Source organism: Rhincodon typus, chromosome 3 (genome assembly GCF_021869965.1).
Source record: "Rhincodon typus isolate 14 chromosome 3, sRhiTyp1.1, whole genome shotgun sequence".
Lineage (NCBI taxonomy): Eukaryota > Metazoa > Chordata > Chondrichthyes > Orectolobiformes > Rhincodontidae > Rhincodon > Rhincodon typus.
The window spans coordinates 79588207-79609976 of record NC_063334.1 but is presented as its reverse complement, the minus strand read 5'-3'; the positions used below and the strand labels follow the sequence as shown (position 1 = coordinate 79609976).

At 40.2% G+C, this 21770-nt stretch overlaps 1 protein-coding gene across 1 annotated transcript in view; it reads right to left on the bottom strand.

Annotated features, from left to right (window-relative positions):
* The window catches only part of LOC109926839 (chromodomain-helicase-DNA-binding protein 1), a 249488-nt gene that overhangs the window by 144686 nt on the left and 83032 nt on the right, over positions 1-21770 (bottom strand). The window contains exon 2 of the mRNA XM_048593706.1: positions 18261-18448. Within this exon, the coding sequence (XP_048449663.1) occupies positions 18261-18448 (188 nt within the window). The remainder of the gene's footprint in view (positions 1-18260; positions 18449-21770) is intronic.

Here is a 21770-nt window from a genome sequence, read left to right as displayed (position 1 = left end):
CTTGATCTGGAAACAGCATCAATGGAAAGGAAATCATGACCAGCAGGTGCTGAGAGATTAGAAGGTTTCAGAATGTAATGCAGTACATAGAAAAAATTCCATCGTTGAGGTCTGTTTACGAATAAGCCACTGTCTGTGAACTATCAGCTAAGTGCTTGACAGAAAGGGACTGGAGTTCTGCTTGATGGATTAAGTGGCTGACAATGGGAGCATATAGTTGGGTGGACTACCTATTAACATGAGATAATCTTTGACATGCACATAGAATTGCAGATAAAACATAGTCCATACTGCTTGTGATTTGCTTATTAAATTTAATACATACTCATTTCTGTTTGTGTTAAATTATAAGTTACAAAAATTCAAACCTTGTTGCTTTTTTTTGGGGCAATTCAGTAAATTTGGTTCTTCCATTTATGGATCCCTGCAAGCATTATAATACTATCCATGCTATCAATTTATTTCATATTGTTCTCAAGATACCAGGGAGGACAGTGTTTCTTAAGATAAAAATATCATGGCGAACTTTGATATATAAATTAATTGCATAATGGACACATAAGAACAGTACATTAAGTGAGTGTAAAGTTTCTGGAATTTATTGGAGGAAATCACAATGCCAACTGGTTGTCATCTTTTGCAGACTGTAATGTTACTGCCTGGCATTCGTGCAAAATTGAATTTATGCTCTCATGCTCCGAAAAATGGTGACCCAAGTTTTCTGGTTTTCAGATAGTCAAAGACCAGGCATAGGATCCATAGCATTCCTGTGGGAATTGCTGGGGAAATTTGATTTTGCATCCAAAATTACACTGCCACCTGGGACTCTTTAAAAATGTCTGACTCTCTTCAAACAATTCTGACCTACTTTGCTGGATAATTATCCTGGAAATAAAAGACAGATTAAAATCATGTCCAAATCTTGAGTAACTAAACAGCTGACTCCCTCCTCTGATACCCCTCCCCTATTGCCCTATCAACCGCCAAACGTACCACCTTCCCCGACTCCCACTGGTCCTGTAACTTGCTCCCGACTACAAACTTGATACTCCAAGCCCTTAACCTCTAATTCACACCCTGACCCTCTAACTCCAACCCTCCAAATACTCAACCACCAACCTATGATTCTCCAACCAACTCCCTGTAATCCTGACTCATACCAAGAACACTTGATTGTCTGACTATTCCAACCACCAACACGTTGACCCCCACCCATCGTTTCCCCACCCCTAGTCACTCAACTCGTATCACGTGGACTGTCTACAGCCCTTACCTAACTTCACCACCCTTTGATCCATTTCCGTAATCACACTTATTCACCAACACAGTGAAAAGCTGTTTAAATATCCTAAAGCTTTGCACTGTATTAGTTAATAAACTTACCAGTATATGGCTATACTTTTAACAGTGGCATGGTATGCCCTTCTCCAATGAACTAGCACTGAGGAAGGACTCTGAATTGAATAATATCCCATGTTTCAGAAGAGATAGAGTTTGAAAGTTCCAATGAGTAATGTGGATCTCTATTGTAATTGCAGAATAAAATGGAGCAGAGTGGCAATCTGACAATGTTTGCTGCCCCATGTAGGTTCAGGCTGGTGCCAATAAACTGCTAAATGCATAACCCGAACCTTGTGTTATTGCAGAGGTGCCCGATGGGTGCTTGAAATGAATTGCTGATGAAAACGTTGACAGCAGTAATTTCTTTTACAGCCATAGGCATCTATACTGTGGTAAAAAAATTGCCGAGTATTACATCTGTTTATCTCTTGTAAACCAACAATGTCATCCTAAAATGGGGAGGGCAAGTACTCAGAGATAGTAGGAACTGCCGATGCTGGAGAATCTGAGATAACACGGTGTAGAGCTGGATGAACACAGCAGGCCAAGCAGCATCAGAGGAGCAGGAAAGCGGATATTTCGGTTCGAGACCCTACTTCAGAAATGGGGGTTTCATTTCCCATTTCTGAAGAAGGGTCTCGACCCGAAACGTCAGCTTTCCTGCTCCTCTGATGCTGCTTGGCCTGCTGTGTTCCTCCAGCTCTACACCGTGTTAGGGCAAGTACTCATCTGCCTTGTGTTTTTGCTACTGCTAAATGACCTATTTTCCCAACATCTGGGACAGCAAGCTAACACAAACCTTAGGCCTTTGCATAAATTAATGAGTGGCATAAGGTACCTTCTATAAAACTGGCATCTAAGCAATGAAGCAGGAGCTGGGTTTGCTCGACTTAGGTTTCTTCAGCAGCTGCTATGAACTCAGTAGTGATGGCTACCAATAGGTCAACCTCCTTAATTTTGCTGTCTTCCTGCTCCCCGGTACTTACATATGTGAGAATACCAATAGGGTACTAATTTTATTTAATTGAACAAGCAGCCTGAAGTCATACAAGACATGACTAGATTTTCCAATTAATATTAAATGAGGTTTGTTGGAAATTGGTGTCCCTTCAAAGCAGGTTTTCTTCTAGTATTTCCTATATAGCATGAGATCTCATTTAACTGCTGTTACAGCAGTTACTTGATTACCCCACACATAAAGAATTTCTCTTAAACAAGTCAACAGGAAGGTGAAAATGAAGACCACCAAGACCATAGTGTTCCACAAGCGCCATTTATGCAGAGTGGTTACCTTGACATCATGAGTTGCGGTCCCGTGTACATTGGCTAGGAGGATTAAATGGGTGGTCCAGAAAGTATAAACTACTAGCCCCTAGAAATAGGGACTCAGGGTCAGAGGGCAGTGATCCTTGTAGGGGGTAGTCCTCTTCAGCAATCTTCAGACCAGAAGAGCTTGAGGAAAACCTCAGGGAAGTGTTCCCTAACACTTTAGCTAGAGAACAGGATCTCTAAGGTTCTTGAGTAGATTTGTAGCTCGGTTTATGGATGCTGTGGTTGGTTCTCTCGCTGAGAGAACACGATGGTGCCTTCACAACTTTATTAAGATCAAGACAGTCCATTCTAATGGCCCGTTTGTCCTCTGCTATCAGCGAATCACCCTCAATTGGTGATTACAAGGACATTAAACTAGTAAATGGGAGGGGTGCTTGGGGAAGTCAATACAGTTTCAAAAACAAGTAACAGGACAGACAGTAAAGAAAGAGTCAAGAATCCTACTTCAGGTATGGCAGGTAATGGCAAAACCATGACAAGTACATTGGTTAAACCAAATGAGAGAAATAATAAACAGGTGAATAAAGCATCAGTGCTGAGGGATAAGTTACAGTGTATGGCCCAAATGAGAGTTCTATATACAAATGCATGGAGTGAAAGGAATAAATTAAGTGAGCTGCAGACACAAATTCAAGTTGAAAGTTATGATGTAGTAGCCATTACTGAAACACGGATACAGGTTGGGACTGGGAACTACATCATGACAGGAAAATCGTGTCGACTAATTTATTAGAGTTTTTCAAAGAAATCTCAACCAGAGTGGATAGAGGGGAAACCATTAAGTTTGTTGTATTATGACTCCCAGATGGCATTCAGTAAGGTACTTCACATAAGGTTAAATCATAGGATAAGAGTCATGCTGTTGGAGGTAGTATCTTGGCATAGATAGAGGATTGGCTCATGGGCAGGAAACAGCGTGTGGGAATAAGGGGTTCTTTTTCAGGTTAGCAGCCTGTAACCATTGGGACCACAACTGTTTACAATATATATTAATAACTTGGAGAAAGGAAGCAAAGGTAATGTAGCTAAATTTGTAGCTGACACAAAAGTAGGTGGAAAGGCAAGTTACGAGGAGGATACAAACAGTTTACAGACAAATATTGATAGGTGAACCTCACACATTGGACTATGTCAACAGGCCTCAAACACTCTTGGCCACATCATTTGACAGGGGCGAGGTGCAGTGGTGCCTTGACAGAATATGCCTTTAAAAAATGTGGAAAGGCAAACTGCATAGGGATACAAGCATTTACAGAGAGATAAATAATAGGTTAAATAAATGTACAAAAAGTTGACAAATAGAGTGTAATGGTAAAGTTTACAATTGGGGGAAGGGTAATTACAATTCAGTTAGGCAAGAACTGAGTAACATAAGTTGGGAACGGTTGCTGTCAGGGAAGAGCACCACAGAAATGTGGAGATTGTTTATGGAATGCATACTGCATGTACTCGATATATTTGTCCCTAACAGGCAGAAAAGATGCGGTCGAGTGAGGGAGCCATGGTTCTCGAGAGAGGTCGAACGACTGGTTAAGAGGAAGAAGGAGGCTTATGTAAGGTTTAGGAAAAGAGGAACGGAAAAGGCTCTAGAGGGATACAAGTTAGCCAGGAAGGAGCTGAAGAAAAGGCTTAGGAGAGCTATAAGGGGGCATGAGAAAACCTTGGCGGATAGGATGAAGGAAGACTCCAAGGCTTTTTACACGTATGTGCAGAACAAGAGAATGACCAGAGAAAGGGTAGGGCCGATCAAGAATTGTAAAGGGAATTTGTGCATAGAGCCTAAAGAGATAGGAGAGGTCCTTAATGAATACTTTTCTTCAGTATTCACAACTGAGAGGGACCTAGTTGTAGAGGAGCACGTTGTGAAACAGGCAGGTAGGCTAGAAGAGGTTGATGTTAGTAAAGAAGATGTGCTAGGAATTCTGAGGAAGTTGAAGAGAGATAAGTCCCCCGGGCCTGATAGGATTCTATGGGAAGCGAGGGATGAGATCGCAGGGCCTTTAGTGATGATCTTTTAGTCCTCACTGTCCACGGGTATAGTGCCGGAAGATTGGAAAGAGGCAAACGTCATTCCCTTGTTCAAAAAAGGGAACAGGGATAACCCCGGAAATTACAGGCCAGTTAGTCTTACGTCAGTGGTGGGCAAATTATTGGAAAGGGCTCTGAGAGACAGGATTTATGATAACTTGGAAAGGCACAGTTTGATTTGTGATAGTCAGCATGGATTTGTGAGGGGTAGATCATGCCTCACAAACCTTATTGAATTCTTTGAAGAGGTGACCAAACACATGGATGAAGGTGGAGCAGTGGATGTGGTATACATGGATTTAAGTAAGGCGTTTGATAAGGTTCCCCATGGTAGGCTCATGCAGAAGGAAAGGAGGCATGGGATAGGGGGAAATGTGGCAGATTGGATTCAGAATTGGCTGACCCTTAGAAGACAAAGGGTGGTAGTGCACGGAAAATATTCAACATGGTGTTCAGTTATGAGTGGTGTACCACAAGGATCTGTTCTGGGTCCTCTTCTATTTGTGATTTTTGTAAATGATTTGGATGAAGGAGTGAAAGGGTGGATTAGCAAGTTTGCGGACGATATGAAGGTGGGTCACATTGTGGACAGTGCGGAGGGCTGTTCTAGGTTACAAAGGGACATTGATAGAATGCAGAGCTGGGCTGAGAAGTGGCAGATGGAGTTTAACCCTGAAAAGTGTGAGATAATTCATTTTGGAAGGACAAATTTGAAAGCAGAATACAGGGTTAACGGAAAGTGTGGAGGAGCAGAGGGATCTTGGGGTTCATGTTCACAGTTCCCTGAGAGCTGCCACCCAGGTGGATAGAGTTGTTAAGAAGGCGTATGGTGTGTTAACTTTCATTAATAGAGGGATTGAGTTCATGAGCCGTGAAGTTATGCTCCAGCTATACAAAAGCCTGGTTCGGCCACATCTGCAGTATTGTGTCCAGTTCTGGTCACCTCTTTACAGGAAAGATGTGGAAGCGTTAGAAAAGGTGCAGAGGAGATTTACCAGGATGTTGCATGGAATGGAGGGAAGGTCTTACGAGGAAAGGTTGAGAGCTAGGGCTTTTCTCTTTAGAATGACAAAGGATGAGAGGTGACTTGATAGAGGTGTACAAAATGATCAGAGGTATAGAGAGAGTAGACAGCCAGAGATTTTTTCCTAGGGTGGAGGTAGCTTTTACGAGGAGACATAGTTTTAAAGTGAAAGGAGGTAGATATCAGGGAGACGTCAGAAGTTCTTTACTCAGAGAGTGGTAGGGGCGGGGAATGCATTGCCGGAGAGGGTAGTGGAGTCGGCCTCATTAGGGGCATTTAAGCGGCTATTAGATAGGCTTATGGATGATAATATAAGGTAGCGGTGGAGGTTAGATAGACCTTAGGTTTCGGGTAAAAGTTCGGCACAACATCGTGGGCTGAAGGGCCCGTACTGTGCTGTACTGTTCTATGTTCAAAAATGGAAAGTTAATCATTTTGGAAGGGAGAACAAAAGAACAATATTACTTAAGTAGATAAAAGCTGCACGTGAAACACAGAAAGCTAGCGTACAGGTGCAGGAGGTGATCAGGAAGGCTAGTGGGATGTTGGTCTTTGTTTCAAGGGGGTTGGAGTATAAGAGTAGGGAAGTCTCACTGCAATGGTACAAGGTGCCGGTGAGACCACATCTGGAGTACTGTGAGCAGTTTGTTCCCTTTATTTAAGGAAAGATACTGTTTCACTGGATACAGTTCAGACGAGGTTCACTAGGATAACCCCAGGATGGAGGGATTATCTTATGAGCAAAGGCTAAACTGGTTGGGACTCTTTTTTGGACTTTAGAAGCATGAGAGGTGATATCATTGAAACATGTAGGATTTTTAAAGAGGCTTGACAGGGTAAATGCTGAGAGGATTTTTCCCCTCATGAGAGTGTCCAGGACCAGAGGGCATAGTCTCAGAATTAAGGGGCATCAATTTAAGACTGAGATGAGGATGAATTTCTTCTTTTAGAGGGTTAAGTGTCTTTGGGACTCATTACCACAGAGAGCTGTGTGGACAGCGCCCCTATGTATATTTAAGGTTGTAACAGATAGATCCTTGATCATTAGGGGAATCTAGGGTTACAGGGAAAATGTAGGAAAGTAGATGTGAGGATGTCAAGTCAGCCATGAACCTATTGAATAGCAGAGCAGGCTCAAGGGACAGAACGACCTTCTACTCTTCTTATTTTTATGGTCTAATTATGCTAGTTTGAGAGAGATAGACAAGGACCTGTTAGAAAGGTAGTGAATTTCTGGCATGTGTCCAGTGTAATTTCCCACAGCAATATGTCCTGAATGCAACAAGGAGAGAAGTTGTATTGGATTTAGTAATGAGAGTATTAGTACCCTGATTGTGCATGAACATTTATCAAACGGTGATCATATCGAATTCAATGTTGTGTTTAAAAGTGAAAAGCACAAAACAGCTACTTGGATTTTTACATTTAGATAAGGCCGACTTTAATGAGATGAGAGAGATTGTCCACAGTAAAGTGGGAAAATCTGCAAATGGGTAAAAACAACTGAAGAACGATGGAGGATGTTTAAAGAAATATTTAATGCAGTTTATACCCTGAGAGGGAAAAGCTCTACTTCACATAAAATAAAAGCAGCCACGGACAACTAAAGAGACGATGATTATGATTCTATGACTTGTGCATTTTTTCTCAATGTTTCTAGGTGTTAATAAATATGCTAGTTTAGTGAACTTGTTTTAAATATCTATATATTTCTGCAATTGGGTTAACAAGACCAACTTACATTTAATGTCTTTAATGTGGTCATGCATGTCAAGATTATTCACAAGGAACAGCATCAAACAAATTTTGACACGAAGCCTACTACAGCCGATGATCAAAAATTTGGAGAGAGGTGTAAAGGTTGAGTGCTTTAGGGAGGGAATTACAGAGTTTTGATCCTTGCATTTGAAGCCACTGCTGGAAGGACTAAAAAATGCTCAAGGGGCCATAATTAGGGAATCAGAGTATCTCAGAGGGTTATAGAGCTGGAGGGGATAACAGATAGGGAGTGGTGAAGTCATGAAGGGATTTGAAAACAAGAATGAGAATTTTAAAATCAAGGAGCCATTGTAAACATGGGGTTGATATGTGAAAAGAGCTTAGTGCGAGTTAGGACATGGACTTCAGTGTTTTGGGTGACCTCAGTGTTTATGGAGTGTAGAATGTGGGAAGCTGGCTCAGAGTCCATTGGCATAATCAAACCTAGATATAACTTAGACATGGGCAAAAATTTCAGCAGTAGACAACCTGGGGGGATCCATTTGAAACTTACAGAATACTGAATAGCCTGGACTTGGTGAATGTTGGGAGGATGTTTCCATTGGTAGGAGAGACTAGGACATGAGGGCACAGCCTTAGAATAAAGGGGAGATCTTTTAGATTGGAGAGAAGGAGAAACCTCTTTAGCCAGACAGTGGTGAATCTATGGAATTCACTGCCACAGAAGGCTGTGGAGGCCAGGTCATGAGTATAAGATGGAGATAGATAGGTTCTTGATTGTCAAGGGGATCAAGGGTTACGGGGTAGAAAGTGGGAGAATGGGGTTGAGAAACTTATCAGCCATGATTGAATAGCAGAGCAGAATCAATGGGCTGAATGGCCTAATTTCTGCTCCTATGTCTTATGGTCTTACAACCTGGCATGTGTTGGGTCATGTAAAAGATGTCAAAGTAGGTGGTCTTATTGATGCCCTGGATTAATAGCTGAAAGCTTATCTCAGAGTCAAATATAATATCAAATCTCAAAAGGATATGAATTGTTTTAATCTGTTTCAGAAAATTGCCAAGGAGAGAAGGATGGATTTGGTCTGTGTTTCACAAATTTTGAGAAGAATGCAAAGCTTGGTTGTGGTGATCCATTTGGTACTTTTTTGATTTTTACAAATATATGAATAAATGAAACAGGATCATAAGTAGACCATTTTGCTCCTTGAACCTGCTCTGCCATTCAATAAGATCATGAATGACTGTTTGTTTCAAATTCCACATTCCCATCTACCCCTGTTAACCCTTGACTGCCAGCCTACAAAGTAATTTTTCAACCTCTCTCTTTAAAAAAATTCAATTATTTTTTCTCCACTGTATTCTGAACCAGAGGATTCCAAAATCAATGTATAATTCATTTTCTCATTTCGCAATATGCCATTCTTCAATTAAAACACAAGCACAGTAATTTTTAAGCTAAGGTAAATTAGCAGGTAACATCAGTTGGACATTTTATATTAATCCTGTCATTATAATCCTCTCCCAGTGATCACTAATCAATGGTATTTCAAAATCACAAGTGATTTTTACCCATTGGGACCCATTGTGCATTAATACTATAGTTCACATGGGAGGCCAAAATATTCTTCAGCTTATTTACACGCATTGAAGAGGACTTTTATTTGCACTCATTAGCAGATGAAGTCACTACTGTATTTTATCATTCACTTGGGACACTCCAATTTAACATGTTTCAAGGTATTCATGAAATTTTAAAATCATTTCACCTGTTCATGACTTCTGCTCCAACTGAACATCCTTTGCTTTGCAGATCCTATAGGATTAATTTACCACTTCAAGAGCTGGATTTGCATCCTCAAGGCAGGTAGCAGGAGTCAGGAATATTCCCACTTTTGTGTACCCATCTCAGAAAAACATAGCATTAGACATGCGGTTTTCATTTCAGGGGAGCAGTCAGGCCTGCATCTCCTAAAATGAGTTCAGAACCAGCCACAGAGGCTGCTAGATGTGGAGGTGGGCTGTTTAGGAGGCCTACCTTGGTGCTTTGGGACTTTGTCTCAACTATAATGAAAAACAGCAAGCCCCCTGACCCTCACCCCTTACACCTGCACACAATCCCAATACCCCTATACCCGATCACTGCCAGCTCATGCCCTCTAGCCATCCCCTTGCCTCTACATTACTGTCTGAGTCAAGCTATGCCCCTCCTTGTCTTACTAGATGGTAGTGGTCATGGGTTTGGAAGGTGCTGTATAAAGAGCCCTGGTGAATTTCTACACTGAATCGTGTAGATGGCACATATTGCTGCTACTGTGCGTCAATGATGGAGGGAGTGCGTATTTGTGGATGTATTGCTAATTAAGTGGGCTACTTTTTCCTGAATGGGGTCAAATTTCTTGAGTAATGTTGGAGTTTCACTCATTCAGGTAACTGAGGCTTATTCCATTACACGCCTGATTTGTGCATTGCACGTAATGGAGAGGATTTTGGGAGTCAGGAGGTGAGTGATTCACTGCAAGATTCCTAGCCTCTGATCTGCTGTCACAGCCAGAAAATTTATATGACTTGTCCACTTCAGTTTCTGATTTATGGCAAGTCCTAGGATATGGATAGTGAGGGATTCCCTGATGGTAATGCCATTGAATGTCAAGGGTCAATGGCTACATTTTTCTTGTGTTGGAGATGGTCATTGTCTGGCACTTGTGTGAAGTGACTGTTACTTATTATTAATTGGCCAAAGCCTGGATGTTGTGCAGATCTAATGACATTTGGACAGAGATTGCTTCGATATCCTGGGGAGTTGCAAATGGTTTTGAACACTGTGCAATCATCAGCAAACATTTCCACTCCTGACCTTATGATGGTGGGAAGCTCATTACTAAATTAGTTGATTGTGCCTGGGACACTATCCTGAGGAATTCCTGCAGAGATAACTTGGAGATGAAATGACTGAAATCCAACAACTGCAACCATCTTCCTACATGCCAGATAGGTGTGCAACCAGTGAAGAGATTCCACCCAGATTCGCATGGATTCTAGTTTTGAGAGGGCTCCTTCACGTCACACTTGTTCAAATGTGACTTTAACATCAAAGGAAGTCACTCTCACCTCATTCTGGAATTCATCTCTTTGATCCATTCTTGAACCAATGTTGAAATGAGGTCAGGAGCTGAGTGGGTCTGGTGGGATTCAAACTAATCATCACAGAGCACATTATTGCTAGGCAAGTGCTGCTTAATAGTATTGTTAACTACCCCTTCTCTCATTTTACTGGTAATCAAGAGTAGACTAATGAGGTTGGAAGTGCAGTAGTGGTGTCCTTCCCATTGGAACAGGAGGCCTAGATTCAAGTCCCACTGTTCCAGAGGAGTGTAATAATACCCCTGACTAGATTGATTTGAAAACACTGAAAGGGCTGTTGTGGCACAGTGGTAGTGCCCCTAACCAGGAGGCCTGCTTGAAGAGGTGATTAGAAAATATATAAACTGACAGGGTGGTAACTGGCCAGCTGGGTTTTTCCTGCTGTTTGTGTACAGGACATGCATGGACAATTTTCTACACTACCAGAGAGCTAGCAGTGGTGTTGAAGGGCCACAAATGTTGGAATCGGATCCCAGCCACTATTTTCACACCTCACAGACCCCCCCCAACTTCATGAAAATCCAATTGGTCTCAATTGGATATCACCTGCCCTACAAGAACCTTGATAAAACAGATGAGTTTTAGCATCATTATTATTAATGAATTATTACTATTGTTACACCCCTCTGGAGCAAATGGGACCTGAATGTAGGCCTCCTGTTCCAGTGGTAGTGACACCACTACTGCACCTTCAACCTCATTAGTTTCATAACCACCATTATTGATAATCACTTTTCATTCCAAATTCAATTAATTAGTTGAATTTACATGCCCCATCTGTTATGGCAGGATCTGAATTCATGTTACTGGATTATTCATCTAGGCCTCAGGATTACTAATCCATTGACATCACCACTGAGTTGCCATATCCCCAGTCTGAAGTTCCTCAGATATTTGTTATATACCTGATTTTCACACTGACTGCTCACCATTGGATCTTCATCAAAATCAACAATAAAGATCTCTGTAATGCAGATGTGAAGATGACCAAATTCCATGGAGTTTTATGCAATTGAATCAATCCAAGCCAATTTTGGGATAGATATGTGGCAAATTATTCACTCAGCAGTGCACCAAGGCATCAAACAGATGACATATACATTCTGCCTCAATTTTCTTTAAAAATCACTCCTGTTCATAAAGATAACCAGCAGCACAAGGATTTTTAGTGTTTTTATTGTCCAGCAGATTTTCCCCATAGTGACAGAAAATATTGTTGCCATATTGGACTCTGCCTTAATCCCAGACCCTTGTGAATGAGCTTCTATTCTATTAGTTTTGAGTTCCATTCATCACAATGTTTCTGTGGGTCACCGTTTGCTAAACCACACCCTCACCTTCAATACCCCCATCCCCATTGAAATAATTACTCTTTCTCATCCTGGTGTTTGCCCGGTATAGGCCTCCTCTCCATTTTGAGAGTTTAAGGAAAGCAGACTTCAATGGATATAGTGGACAACTGGTTTAGCCATGCACTGCCAGACCCAATGGACAACATAAAGCACTATCAGGTACTGCTCTCTTTTATGAATACAGTATTATGTACGAAAACAAAGGTAACTTCTAGGCTTCTTTTCCTAGTGTAAGACATATTTTTAAATTGTCTACCACCACCACTCCACCACCTTACCTTCAAAAAGCGAGAAGGACCCATGGTACTCTTAGCTGATCAGATGATCCCTATCTGGTGCCAATGTATGCCACTTCCTTCCTCTAACCCATTTGGCCAAATTTTCTGAGTTTACCCTGAATTTGTACTTTCCTGTAGTTTTCTATGATCTATCCTCATGCTTTTTCTGAGCTCATCTTACCTGTGGACCCATCTCCTGCTCCGTAGACCTTATTTTCAAGTTTAAAGTCAAAATACTAACAGTCCAACTTCCCTTCATGGTGTAAAATACACTTCTATATTTTAGACTATAAACTTAGAGTGAGAAAAGATACTTTGAACCAAGATACTGTGGAAGACATTGCAGTTTAAATAAATGAGTTACCAAAACTCATTACGTGTTGGGTCTATAATGTTGGCCTATTTAAGCAGTGGGGAAGATGCTAGGCACCTTGATTTCATGGATGTGTGTTTAGGGATGTTCCGCCCAATGACAGATCTCCAATTGATTTTCAACATCAACTGTTTGTGTGTACTCAGGAGTGCTGAACATAGTAACAACTTCTTGATTGGTTCCTGAGCAAGTGATTACAGTTTTGTATTTGGCCAATACAGTTAACCTATTTAGCCTCTGAAAGAGAATGCACCTAAATATCTCTCTCTCCTTTCTGTGAGGGGAGAAGTAAATGAAAAGTCAGAGCATCCAATTATTCTGTCTCTGCAAATTCCCTCCTTGAAAGGAAAAGGAAAAGAAACACTTCAAGGATGAATCTCCAACCAGTGAGTGAAAGATTGACAATCAATCAGTGAGTCTATAACTTCATATCTTACATCAAAGAATCAGAAGGGAACTAACAAAAAATAACTCACCAACACCTGTATTCTGGACTGATGCCGTAACTGTGTTTCCCTGATTTTTTTTCCTTCCAACCCATAATATTTGTACCTCTGTTTGTGTCTGTTTGTACATCTATGGTACACTTTTAGAACAGGTGCAAAGTTTATATTAGAGATTTACATTAGCAATTCATTTTTCTTGTCATTGGTTAAAACTGCTGATTGCAATACACAATGGTTTTCTTGTTAATGATAAAACCTGATGTGAATATTTTTACCTAACTGTCTAATTCAAGTTACAAGTGAGCAATTAGGGTTCCATTAATTTTTTGTATTTCTGAGAATCCAGGTCGATTTCTATCTCACTGCCTGAGAGATTCTTGACACTGGTTCCTACTTTGGCAGACCTTTGTTAACAGTTCATTCGCATCAATTTCTTATTCTTTCTCCTATAAATCTACTCTCCACCCCCCATCTCGTCAAAAGGCCAGCCCTTGATCTCTATTGATTAGAACAAATTTAATTGAAGCACCACTCTCTTGTCCTGCATTAACTACCAAGAAAAAAACAAATAATTCCTTGCCTGTTATGTTATTGAGTCTCATCCCAAGTGCACTCTTAGGACATAGTTGAAATAAAGTTAACTAAAATATGAAGATCCTGTATTTTCAGTGTTTCTCATTCCAGTTCTTTCCCATTGTAGCAGTGTAGTGTTTTTCTTCTACACTGAAGATCTAATTTCTTCAATAAAAGTAAGTTCAGTTCTCAAGTCATATTCAATTTGAAATGTTCACTCTGTTTTTCTCTCTCCACAGACGCTGTCTGACTTATTGAGTATTTGCAACACGTCTGTCTTTTTAAACATCATTTTTCAATGTGATTTTTTTAGAAGAAGGAGGATGTGTGGAAGCTAGTTACCGAGTGGTATTCTATGCCTTTTTGGAACATGTGTTAGTCTCTACCTTCCTTGTGCTTGGTCATACAACATGAGGAAAAATGCCTTTGCTCAAAGGGTAGGGAACTTGCAAATTTCTCTACCACAGAAGTTGGTGAACATATTCAAGAGATAGATAGATTTCTAGATTTTAAAGGCATCAAGGGGTATGGGGAGAAACTGGGAATAAAGCATTGAGGTAGAGGTGCAGGCATGACCCTATTGAATGGCTGAACAGGCTTGAAGGGCCGAATAGCCTATTCCTGCTCCTAGGCTCTATACTTCTACAAGATGGTTCTATAGATGTTACTTCTACATATAACACCTCATCTGGCATATTACTAGGTGCAACTAGAGTTATTTGAGTGAGATGACTGAGTGATATGAATGTGGCACACCCTGAATATGTCCTCTCCTGTAGCTAGGTATTGCCTCTATAATTTCCTGTGATCTATGTGAATGCAAGTTTCGAGTCACCAAGCAATAAGATTATTGAAAGTGTCTACTGACTATTTTATCTAAATTCCCAACTCAATGCCACACCTCTTCCCTTGCATGTTGAATATGACCATTACAAATTCTCAAAAATATATATCTGAACATTTATAAATTTAAATATGGCTGTTCTTGTCACTTCTGTCACATGCATCTGTTATACATTGCTCTCATATTGTCATACAGTTTGTGAATTAGTAGTCCTATGACAATCATTTGTAATTGCTTGGTTGCTGTAGTTGCTTCATAATTTTTTTTAGGATGCTTTCACATGCTGAATGACTGTATTGAACAACAGTGCTAAAATAATCAGAATCTTTTTGTAATTAGGCCCCGCAAGATTCAAGTCCTAGTTTAGCAAAGAATGAAGGACTTAAAATAGTCCATTTCTGCCAATCCCATTTGATCTTCATAGTTCATGCAACTCTGTAATGAAGTCTACCTCTCCAAGAGTGGACATAACAACACTGGTTTTTGTCAATATTACGGAGGATGCTGCAGGTTTATGGGAAATAGATTGATTTTGCACTCTGCATTTTTTTTCCTCCTGACATCTAAGTAAACCTACATAACAAATAAAAAGAATGTTCAGAAAAACATTTTCAAACAGAGCTTATGAGAACTCCGAGCAAAAGTAGGCAATTCAGCTCCTCATGTCTGTTCTGCCATTTAATACAATCGTGGCTGATCTCCACTTGTTGGAATTTAGAAGAATGAGAGGTGATTTCATTGAAACATATAGGATTCTTGACAGGATAAATGCTGAGAAGATGACTCCCCTAATGGGAGTGTCTAGGACCAGAGATCATAGTCTCACAAATAAGGGGTGTCAATTTAAGACTCAGATGGGGAGGAATTTCTTCTCTCAGAAGGTTGAGATTGTTTGGAACTCCTTGCCAAATACAGCAGTGTGGGCAGAATCCTTGCATGTATTTAAGACTGAAATGGATAGATTCTTGATCAATAGGGGAAGGGTTGATCAAGGATTATGGGGAAAGGGCAGGATAGTGGACAGTAGGAGTGTCGGATCATCATAGTCCTACTAAATGGTGGAGCAAGCTTTGGGGCCAAATGGCCCACTCCTATTCCTGTTTCTTATGGTCACCTTGGCCTCAACTCTACTTTCCTGCCCAATGTGGCAATACATTGTGTGCTATGTAGCTGTTGTACACTGTTTACATGCATGAATTGAATGTCTAGGGCAGACACAATAAGCATGAATTGAATGTCTAGGGCAGACACAATAAGCATGGATTGAATGTCTAGGGCAGACACAACAAGCTTGGATTATACAAGCTTTAAGCTTACAGAGATCTCTGAAACCACAAACCTCTGCTCATTATCCCCTGCTCCTACTCAGCTGCGTCCAGACTTTTGTTTTATTGATCCATTAAAGAACTCATCTTGCCCACGTTAGATCTATATGTTAGGTTCTGCCTTTATTTTATATGGTTACAATGCAGATTTGTTGCAAATTTGGAGAATGGACCACCTTACATCACCTTTTGTGAATCAACAAATTAGTAGTACAATTCTATAGCCAGCTCCTAGGCATTATTGCCGTGTGATTTGTGGAGCCTTGTGAAAACTGGTTGCTTTGTTTCTTGCATTACAACATTCCCTACACTTCAGGAACACTGAATTGGTTGTAGGGCACTTAGCAGTGACCTAAGGTTATGAAAGGTGCTTTATTAATATTAAAAATAGAAGTTACTGATATTACATATTCTGAAGTATGAATAATTGCTAGTTTAAAAAACTTCTGATACCATTATACAAACTTGCTGTTCTCTTGCTATCACCTTTATACATTTATAATTTATTTTGAACTCCCTATGAAGAGTCCTGGCTTATTTTTCCTAATTCGAATCAGAAAATATTCTGAACATTATTCTCAGTAGTTTAAAAAATGCAAAATGCTACAGATGCGGAAAATCTGAACTACAAACAGGAAAAAAAGCATTCAGCAGGTCAGGAAGGATCTGTTGTTTGAGGAAAACTATTCTTTCTCCACAGAGGCTGCCTGACATGCTGAGTGTTTCCAGAAAGTTTTTGTTATTCTATTCCCTCAGTAATGGATAAAGAATTACTCACATCCCAAAATAACTTTGCCTAATATTACAAGTATGAATTAACTATTAAGAATTATTATAGATTATCACCTGTTGCTTAATATGGTTGGTAGTTTAACCTTGTATATTAGGGAGTCACAGAGGTCTGTAGCACAGAAAAAGACCTTTTGGCCCATCACATCTGTGCCAGTCAAAAACAATCACCGATCTATTCTAATCTCATTGTCCAGCACTCGGCATCACAAGTGCACATTTAAATACTTTTTAAATGTTATGAGGGTTTCTGCCTCTACCACCCTTACAGGCAGTGAGTTCCAGGTTCCCATCACACTCTGGGTGAAAACATTTTTCCTCACATCTCCCCTAAACCTTCTGCCTTCATTTAAATCTATGTCCCCAGTTAAATGATCCCCCCCCATCAATGGGAAAAGTCTATTCCTGTCTACCCTATCTATGCCCCTCATGATTTCATGAATTTTAATCATGTTCCCTCTCAATCTCCATTGCTTTAAGGACATCAACCCCAGTCTGTACAATCTCTCTTCATAACTGAAACTGTCCAGCCCAGGCAGATCTGCATCCTCTTAAGTGCAATCACATTCCTCCTATTGTGTGGATTCCAGAACTGCATGCAACACTAGCTGTGGCTTAACCACAATTTTATGTTTTATAGTTCCAGGATAACTCTTACACTCAATGCCTTATCTAATAAGGGCAAGTAAGCCATTTGCCTTCTTAACCCCTTTATCCACCTTTCCTGAAATCTTCAGGGACCGAACCTTGGTGCTTCCCTTACCTTCTGGTGAGTTACAAGCTATTAATCAGGATAGCAGCAGAGTTATTAAAAGTGTTCTTAATGCATCTCAGTGAGGGAGGAAAAAAACAGACTTGATTTCTGTTCCCTATCAATTCCTAGAAAATGTTTTTGTGGACTTTGAGTGAGACTAGGTTTTACTCCACTTGTGTGAAGTTAAGCATCAGTTATTAACACCACACCACAGTGCTATATGATCTTAGCTATGTATATAACTGAATATTTGAGATTAGTTTATTACCCACTGTGACAATAGTATTTTATCAAACAATATTTACAACAAATGCATAATAGTAACAAAATAAAATGCATCAATGATTATTGTATATTTATTATTAATGTTAAGTATTGGAGAACCACTCCATGTACTTTATGTTGCTGTAAAACATGGTACATATGAAAACCAATCTTGGGCTCGATTATGTAACTTTTATCTTTAAAATTTGCTTCCGTCTTGATCTACTAGTATGATTCACTAGAATCCCTAAAGAGGCTATTTGGCCTATCCGGTCTCCCACCCAGACCCAACCCCCTCCACCCTATCCCCAAACCCCGCATTTAGCATGGCCAATCCACCTAACCCTCACATCTCTGGACTGTGGGAGGAAACCCACAGACACAGGGAGAAGTGCAAACTCCACACACACACAATCGAACCAGGGTCCCTGCCACTGAGGCACCTAGTTGTGAAACGCAACCTATTCTGAAGATGGGTCACTGGAATCGAAATGTTAACTCTGATTTCTCTCCACAGACCTGCTGAGTTTTTTTTTCCAGCAGTGCCTAGTTCGTGACAAAATTAGCGTAAGAACGCTGCTCGACAACAATCGACCTGGCAAAGATGAAATAGTATTATTTCTCAGATTGCAATTTAAACACTGCGCATTACAGGACACATTTGTTCCTTACCTTTTCTTTTCGATAGAATACGCATAGACCAGCTCAACATTTTTAACTTTTAGAAATCCGGGCGCGGAATCGCAAGAATTCCGTAATTGCTTGCGCTCAATCTGAAATTGGTCGATCTCAAAAGCTTCATTGTATTGTCTTTGACTTAACGTTCTAATTTCATTCTTAGACTGAATATTAACACATTTCTGTTAGCATTTGGAAAGTTAAAATAACAATCTAGATTTACGGGTAATCAGTAATTTTCTTACAGGCGAATTAATTGTTATGCAAATAAACCATTTAGCGCCCATCAATAAGATATGTTGTAAAAACTCTCCCTCCCTCTCAATGTAGAGCTGGAGGAACACAGCAGGTCAGGCAGCATCAGAGTTCTGAGGAAGAGTCCCGACCCGAAGCGCCCTACTCCGCTGATGCTGCCTGCCCTGCTGTGTTCCTCCAGTTCCATACAGTGTTGACTCTGACTCCAGCATCTGCAGTTCTTGGTTCTGTCGGTCCCTCCCTATCAATTTGTCTTCCAAGAAAGCAGATCCAGGAAATTCACAGGAAGGAACGACAAACATTCTGAAATATGCCCCATTTAGAAACGAAATTCGTTGCTTTCAGAAGATATTGAGGAAAGACTGGAGAGTGGACAGAGGTACCTAATTTGAATATTATTAGCGTTATAACATTTCAGTTGTGTGCTCAGCTTGCAGAAAATGACATTGCTCTGTTTAGAGTAGAGAAAGACTTAGATTTTGGGGGAGTGGAAGGGGGTGGAGTGATGGAACAAGTAGGAAGGAACTTTTTTCATCAAAGAAGTTGGGGGGAAAGTGAAGGTCAAAGATAAATGTTTCTTTTCACAAACAGTTGTCAAGATCTCAAACGCACAACCTGAGATTTTTGAAAGCAGATTCCACAGGAAATTACAAAACACAATTGCCCACGTATCTGAAACAAGTCGAAGGTACACGGTTATGGGATGAAAGCTGGGGGCATGGGACTAAACTGGACAGCTCATTCAAAGAGCTGGCAAAGGCATGATGGGCTGAACGGCCTCTTCTGTGCGTAATGATCTTAAGGTATGAATATTTTCCCGTTATTTTTCAACGGATGTACAGACGTGTCAGTACAAATCAACTACGAGATGGGGTAGATTCCTTGACTGCGTCTTCAGTAGTGGAACTGAAAGTGATCGATTCATTCGACTCTTTTAGATACTCAACTACAGCGTTCTCCAGCTACACATTGACAATGTAACGGCACGGAAATATAAACATTTGTCGGATTCTCGTGGAAGATTTTATTCGCAGTTCATTTCAATATTGAAAAAACATGGTTGTCAAACTTTTTTTTCTGAACGGACTATGCTACTGCGGAAAGGGCAGATCCTCAGTTGATCAGTTTCCCCTTGCATATTACAATATTACCGCTCTCAAAAGATTTGAGCAATTTATTCACGAGCAATTTTGTCATAGTAGGTTAACACAGGGATTCAGTTTAAATGTTTGTTGTTTCGGTCCTGGCACACCAGATTGATGTTCAGCCCAGCATCCGTTGTAAAGATACCCGCTGCTGATATATTAGACATTTAAAATGAAATCATATAGAGACAGAATTGTCTTTCCTTCGTTTCTAGATTTACTAAGAAGGTCGTTATATAATAACCGCATCAATTCAGAATAATCGGACGTTGATAATAATAATTCCATGGCATTCTATATTTTAATCTAACAAACCCCCCAATGTCAATGACATTTTCTGTCTACTTCAAGTAAGATCAGTTTCACCTGGTTAGGAAGCGCAGTAATTACTGATGTATTTAAAACACGGAATACGAAGATGATGCACTTTTCTAACGTTTCAACTTCAATCATCCAATTTCGTTGAGCTTGAATTTTTAGAGCTTCACTCTGCTTTTCAATATGCAAAAATACCGCTGTGGCAAAGTGTGTATAGGTATGATCAAGAGGATATACTTACAGACTCGAGGAAGCTGTTGAAACTATTTCGTGTTGTCAAGCTGACAAAGTTGAAGATGTGATTTAATTGACAAAAATGTATTTCGCAATGACACAATAATTCAGTACTTTAAAAACTTCAGTAGAAGGAACTGCGAAACAATACTGCCGTTCATTTCCCATTGCCTTGTACGGGAGCACTTTGACATCAACAAATCAGTGGTTACGTTGCCAACATTTATCATCCGCCGGGTTTCCTTGTCCTATTTGATGTTTAAGGTTTCACCTGAAATTTACGACTTTTTCAACTGCACATAAGATCAAGACCTTTATAAAGCGCGCACAACGTTACTGCTTTGAACCGCTCTGTGGCAGTTGGCATACCCAGGACCAAACAGCGGGAAGCGAGAGCTTCACTTTCCCGAGATACAGCCGTCCAGGTGGTAGATAGAAGCGAAGCCGGCAGCTGCTGCTGCAGTTATTATTCCAAACCGACGAGATGGTCTAATGTTGCAGCCTGATTTTCATGCAACGTTAGTAGCATTGAGCGATGTTATATTGTTAGGGTGAAACAAAAGATACTTGCAAGTACCACTTAAAACACACACACGTTGATTGTTTTTTACTGAAGAAGAGCCTAGGCCCGAAACGTCAGCCTTCCTGCTCGTCTGATGCTGCTTGGCCTGCTGTGTTCATCCAGCTCTACACCTTGTTATCTCACGTCGATTGTTTTTTCGCCAGTTGAATGTTTTGTATCCAACAACGTTTTTCAATTATCTGAAGTTTTTTTTGAACTTTAAAATAAGTCATCTCGAGGCATAAAAAGTTAATTCACCTTTAAGGAAATCACAAACTAACTGGAACAGATTTGGACGCAGAATTCTGATAGACCTTTCTATATGATAGGATAAGTGGTGGTAATCCTGGTTACCTGAAGTTACTGTGATCTTATGGCTATAATTCGAAGGACCATCACATTGACTACACTAGGTGAACGGATTGTCTTCAAGAGGTTTGCTAGAATTGATCAACCTGTCCCTGTATTTTTCTAGTATGTACAAGCATCAGGTTACTTGAAAGACTTTACATAAACCCAAATGAGAAGTGATAGAAACCTAGAAAATAGTTAGAATATGCTAGTCATTTCTTGTCAAGGTGAACATGTTGCAACCATTTCTATATGAAACGGTTCAATACAACTGCCCTTATTTTCTACAATACGTTTACAAATTGCTCAATGAAGGTTTCACATCTAACTTTCGGAAGTGAATCCGCAATTTTATGCTTTGCGAAACCTGCAGATAAGCTCCAATCATTCTCTAGATTCAAAAAAAAATCGTACCGCCCCTTCCAGGAATTCAGTGAAATGCAACGTTAATTGGTACATTCCATGCAGTCTAATTTCCAATTGACTAAAACAAAGCTTCATTGTTTCACGAAGTCAGTCACATTTAATAGATTTAAATCGGAAAGATGAGTGACACAATTAATAGTGATGATCGACACATTGAACAAAAATTGAAATTTTATAGCAATGTACCTGAAGGCCAAATCGCGATAGATACGA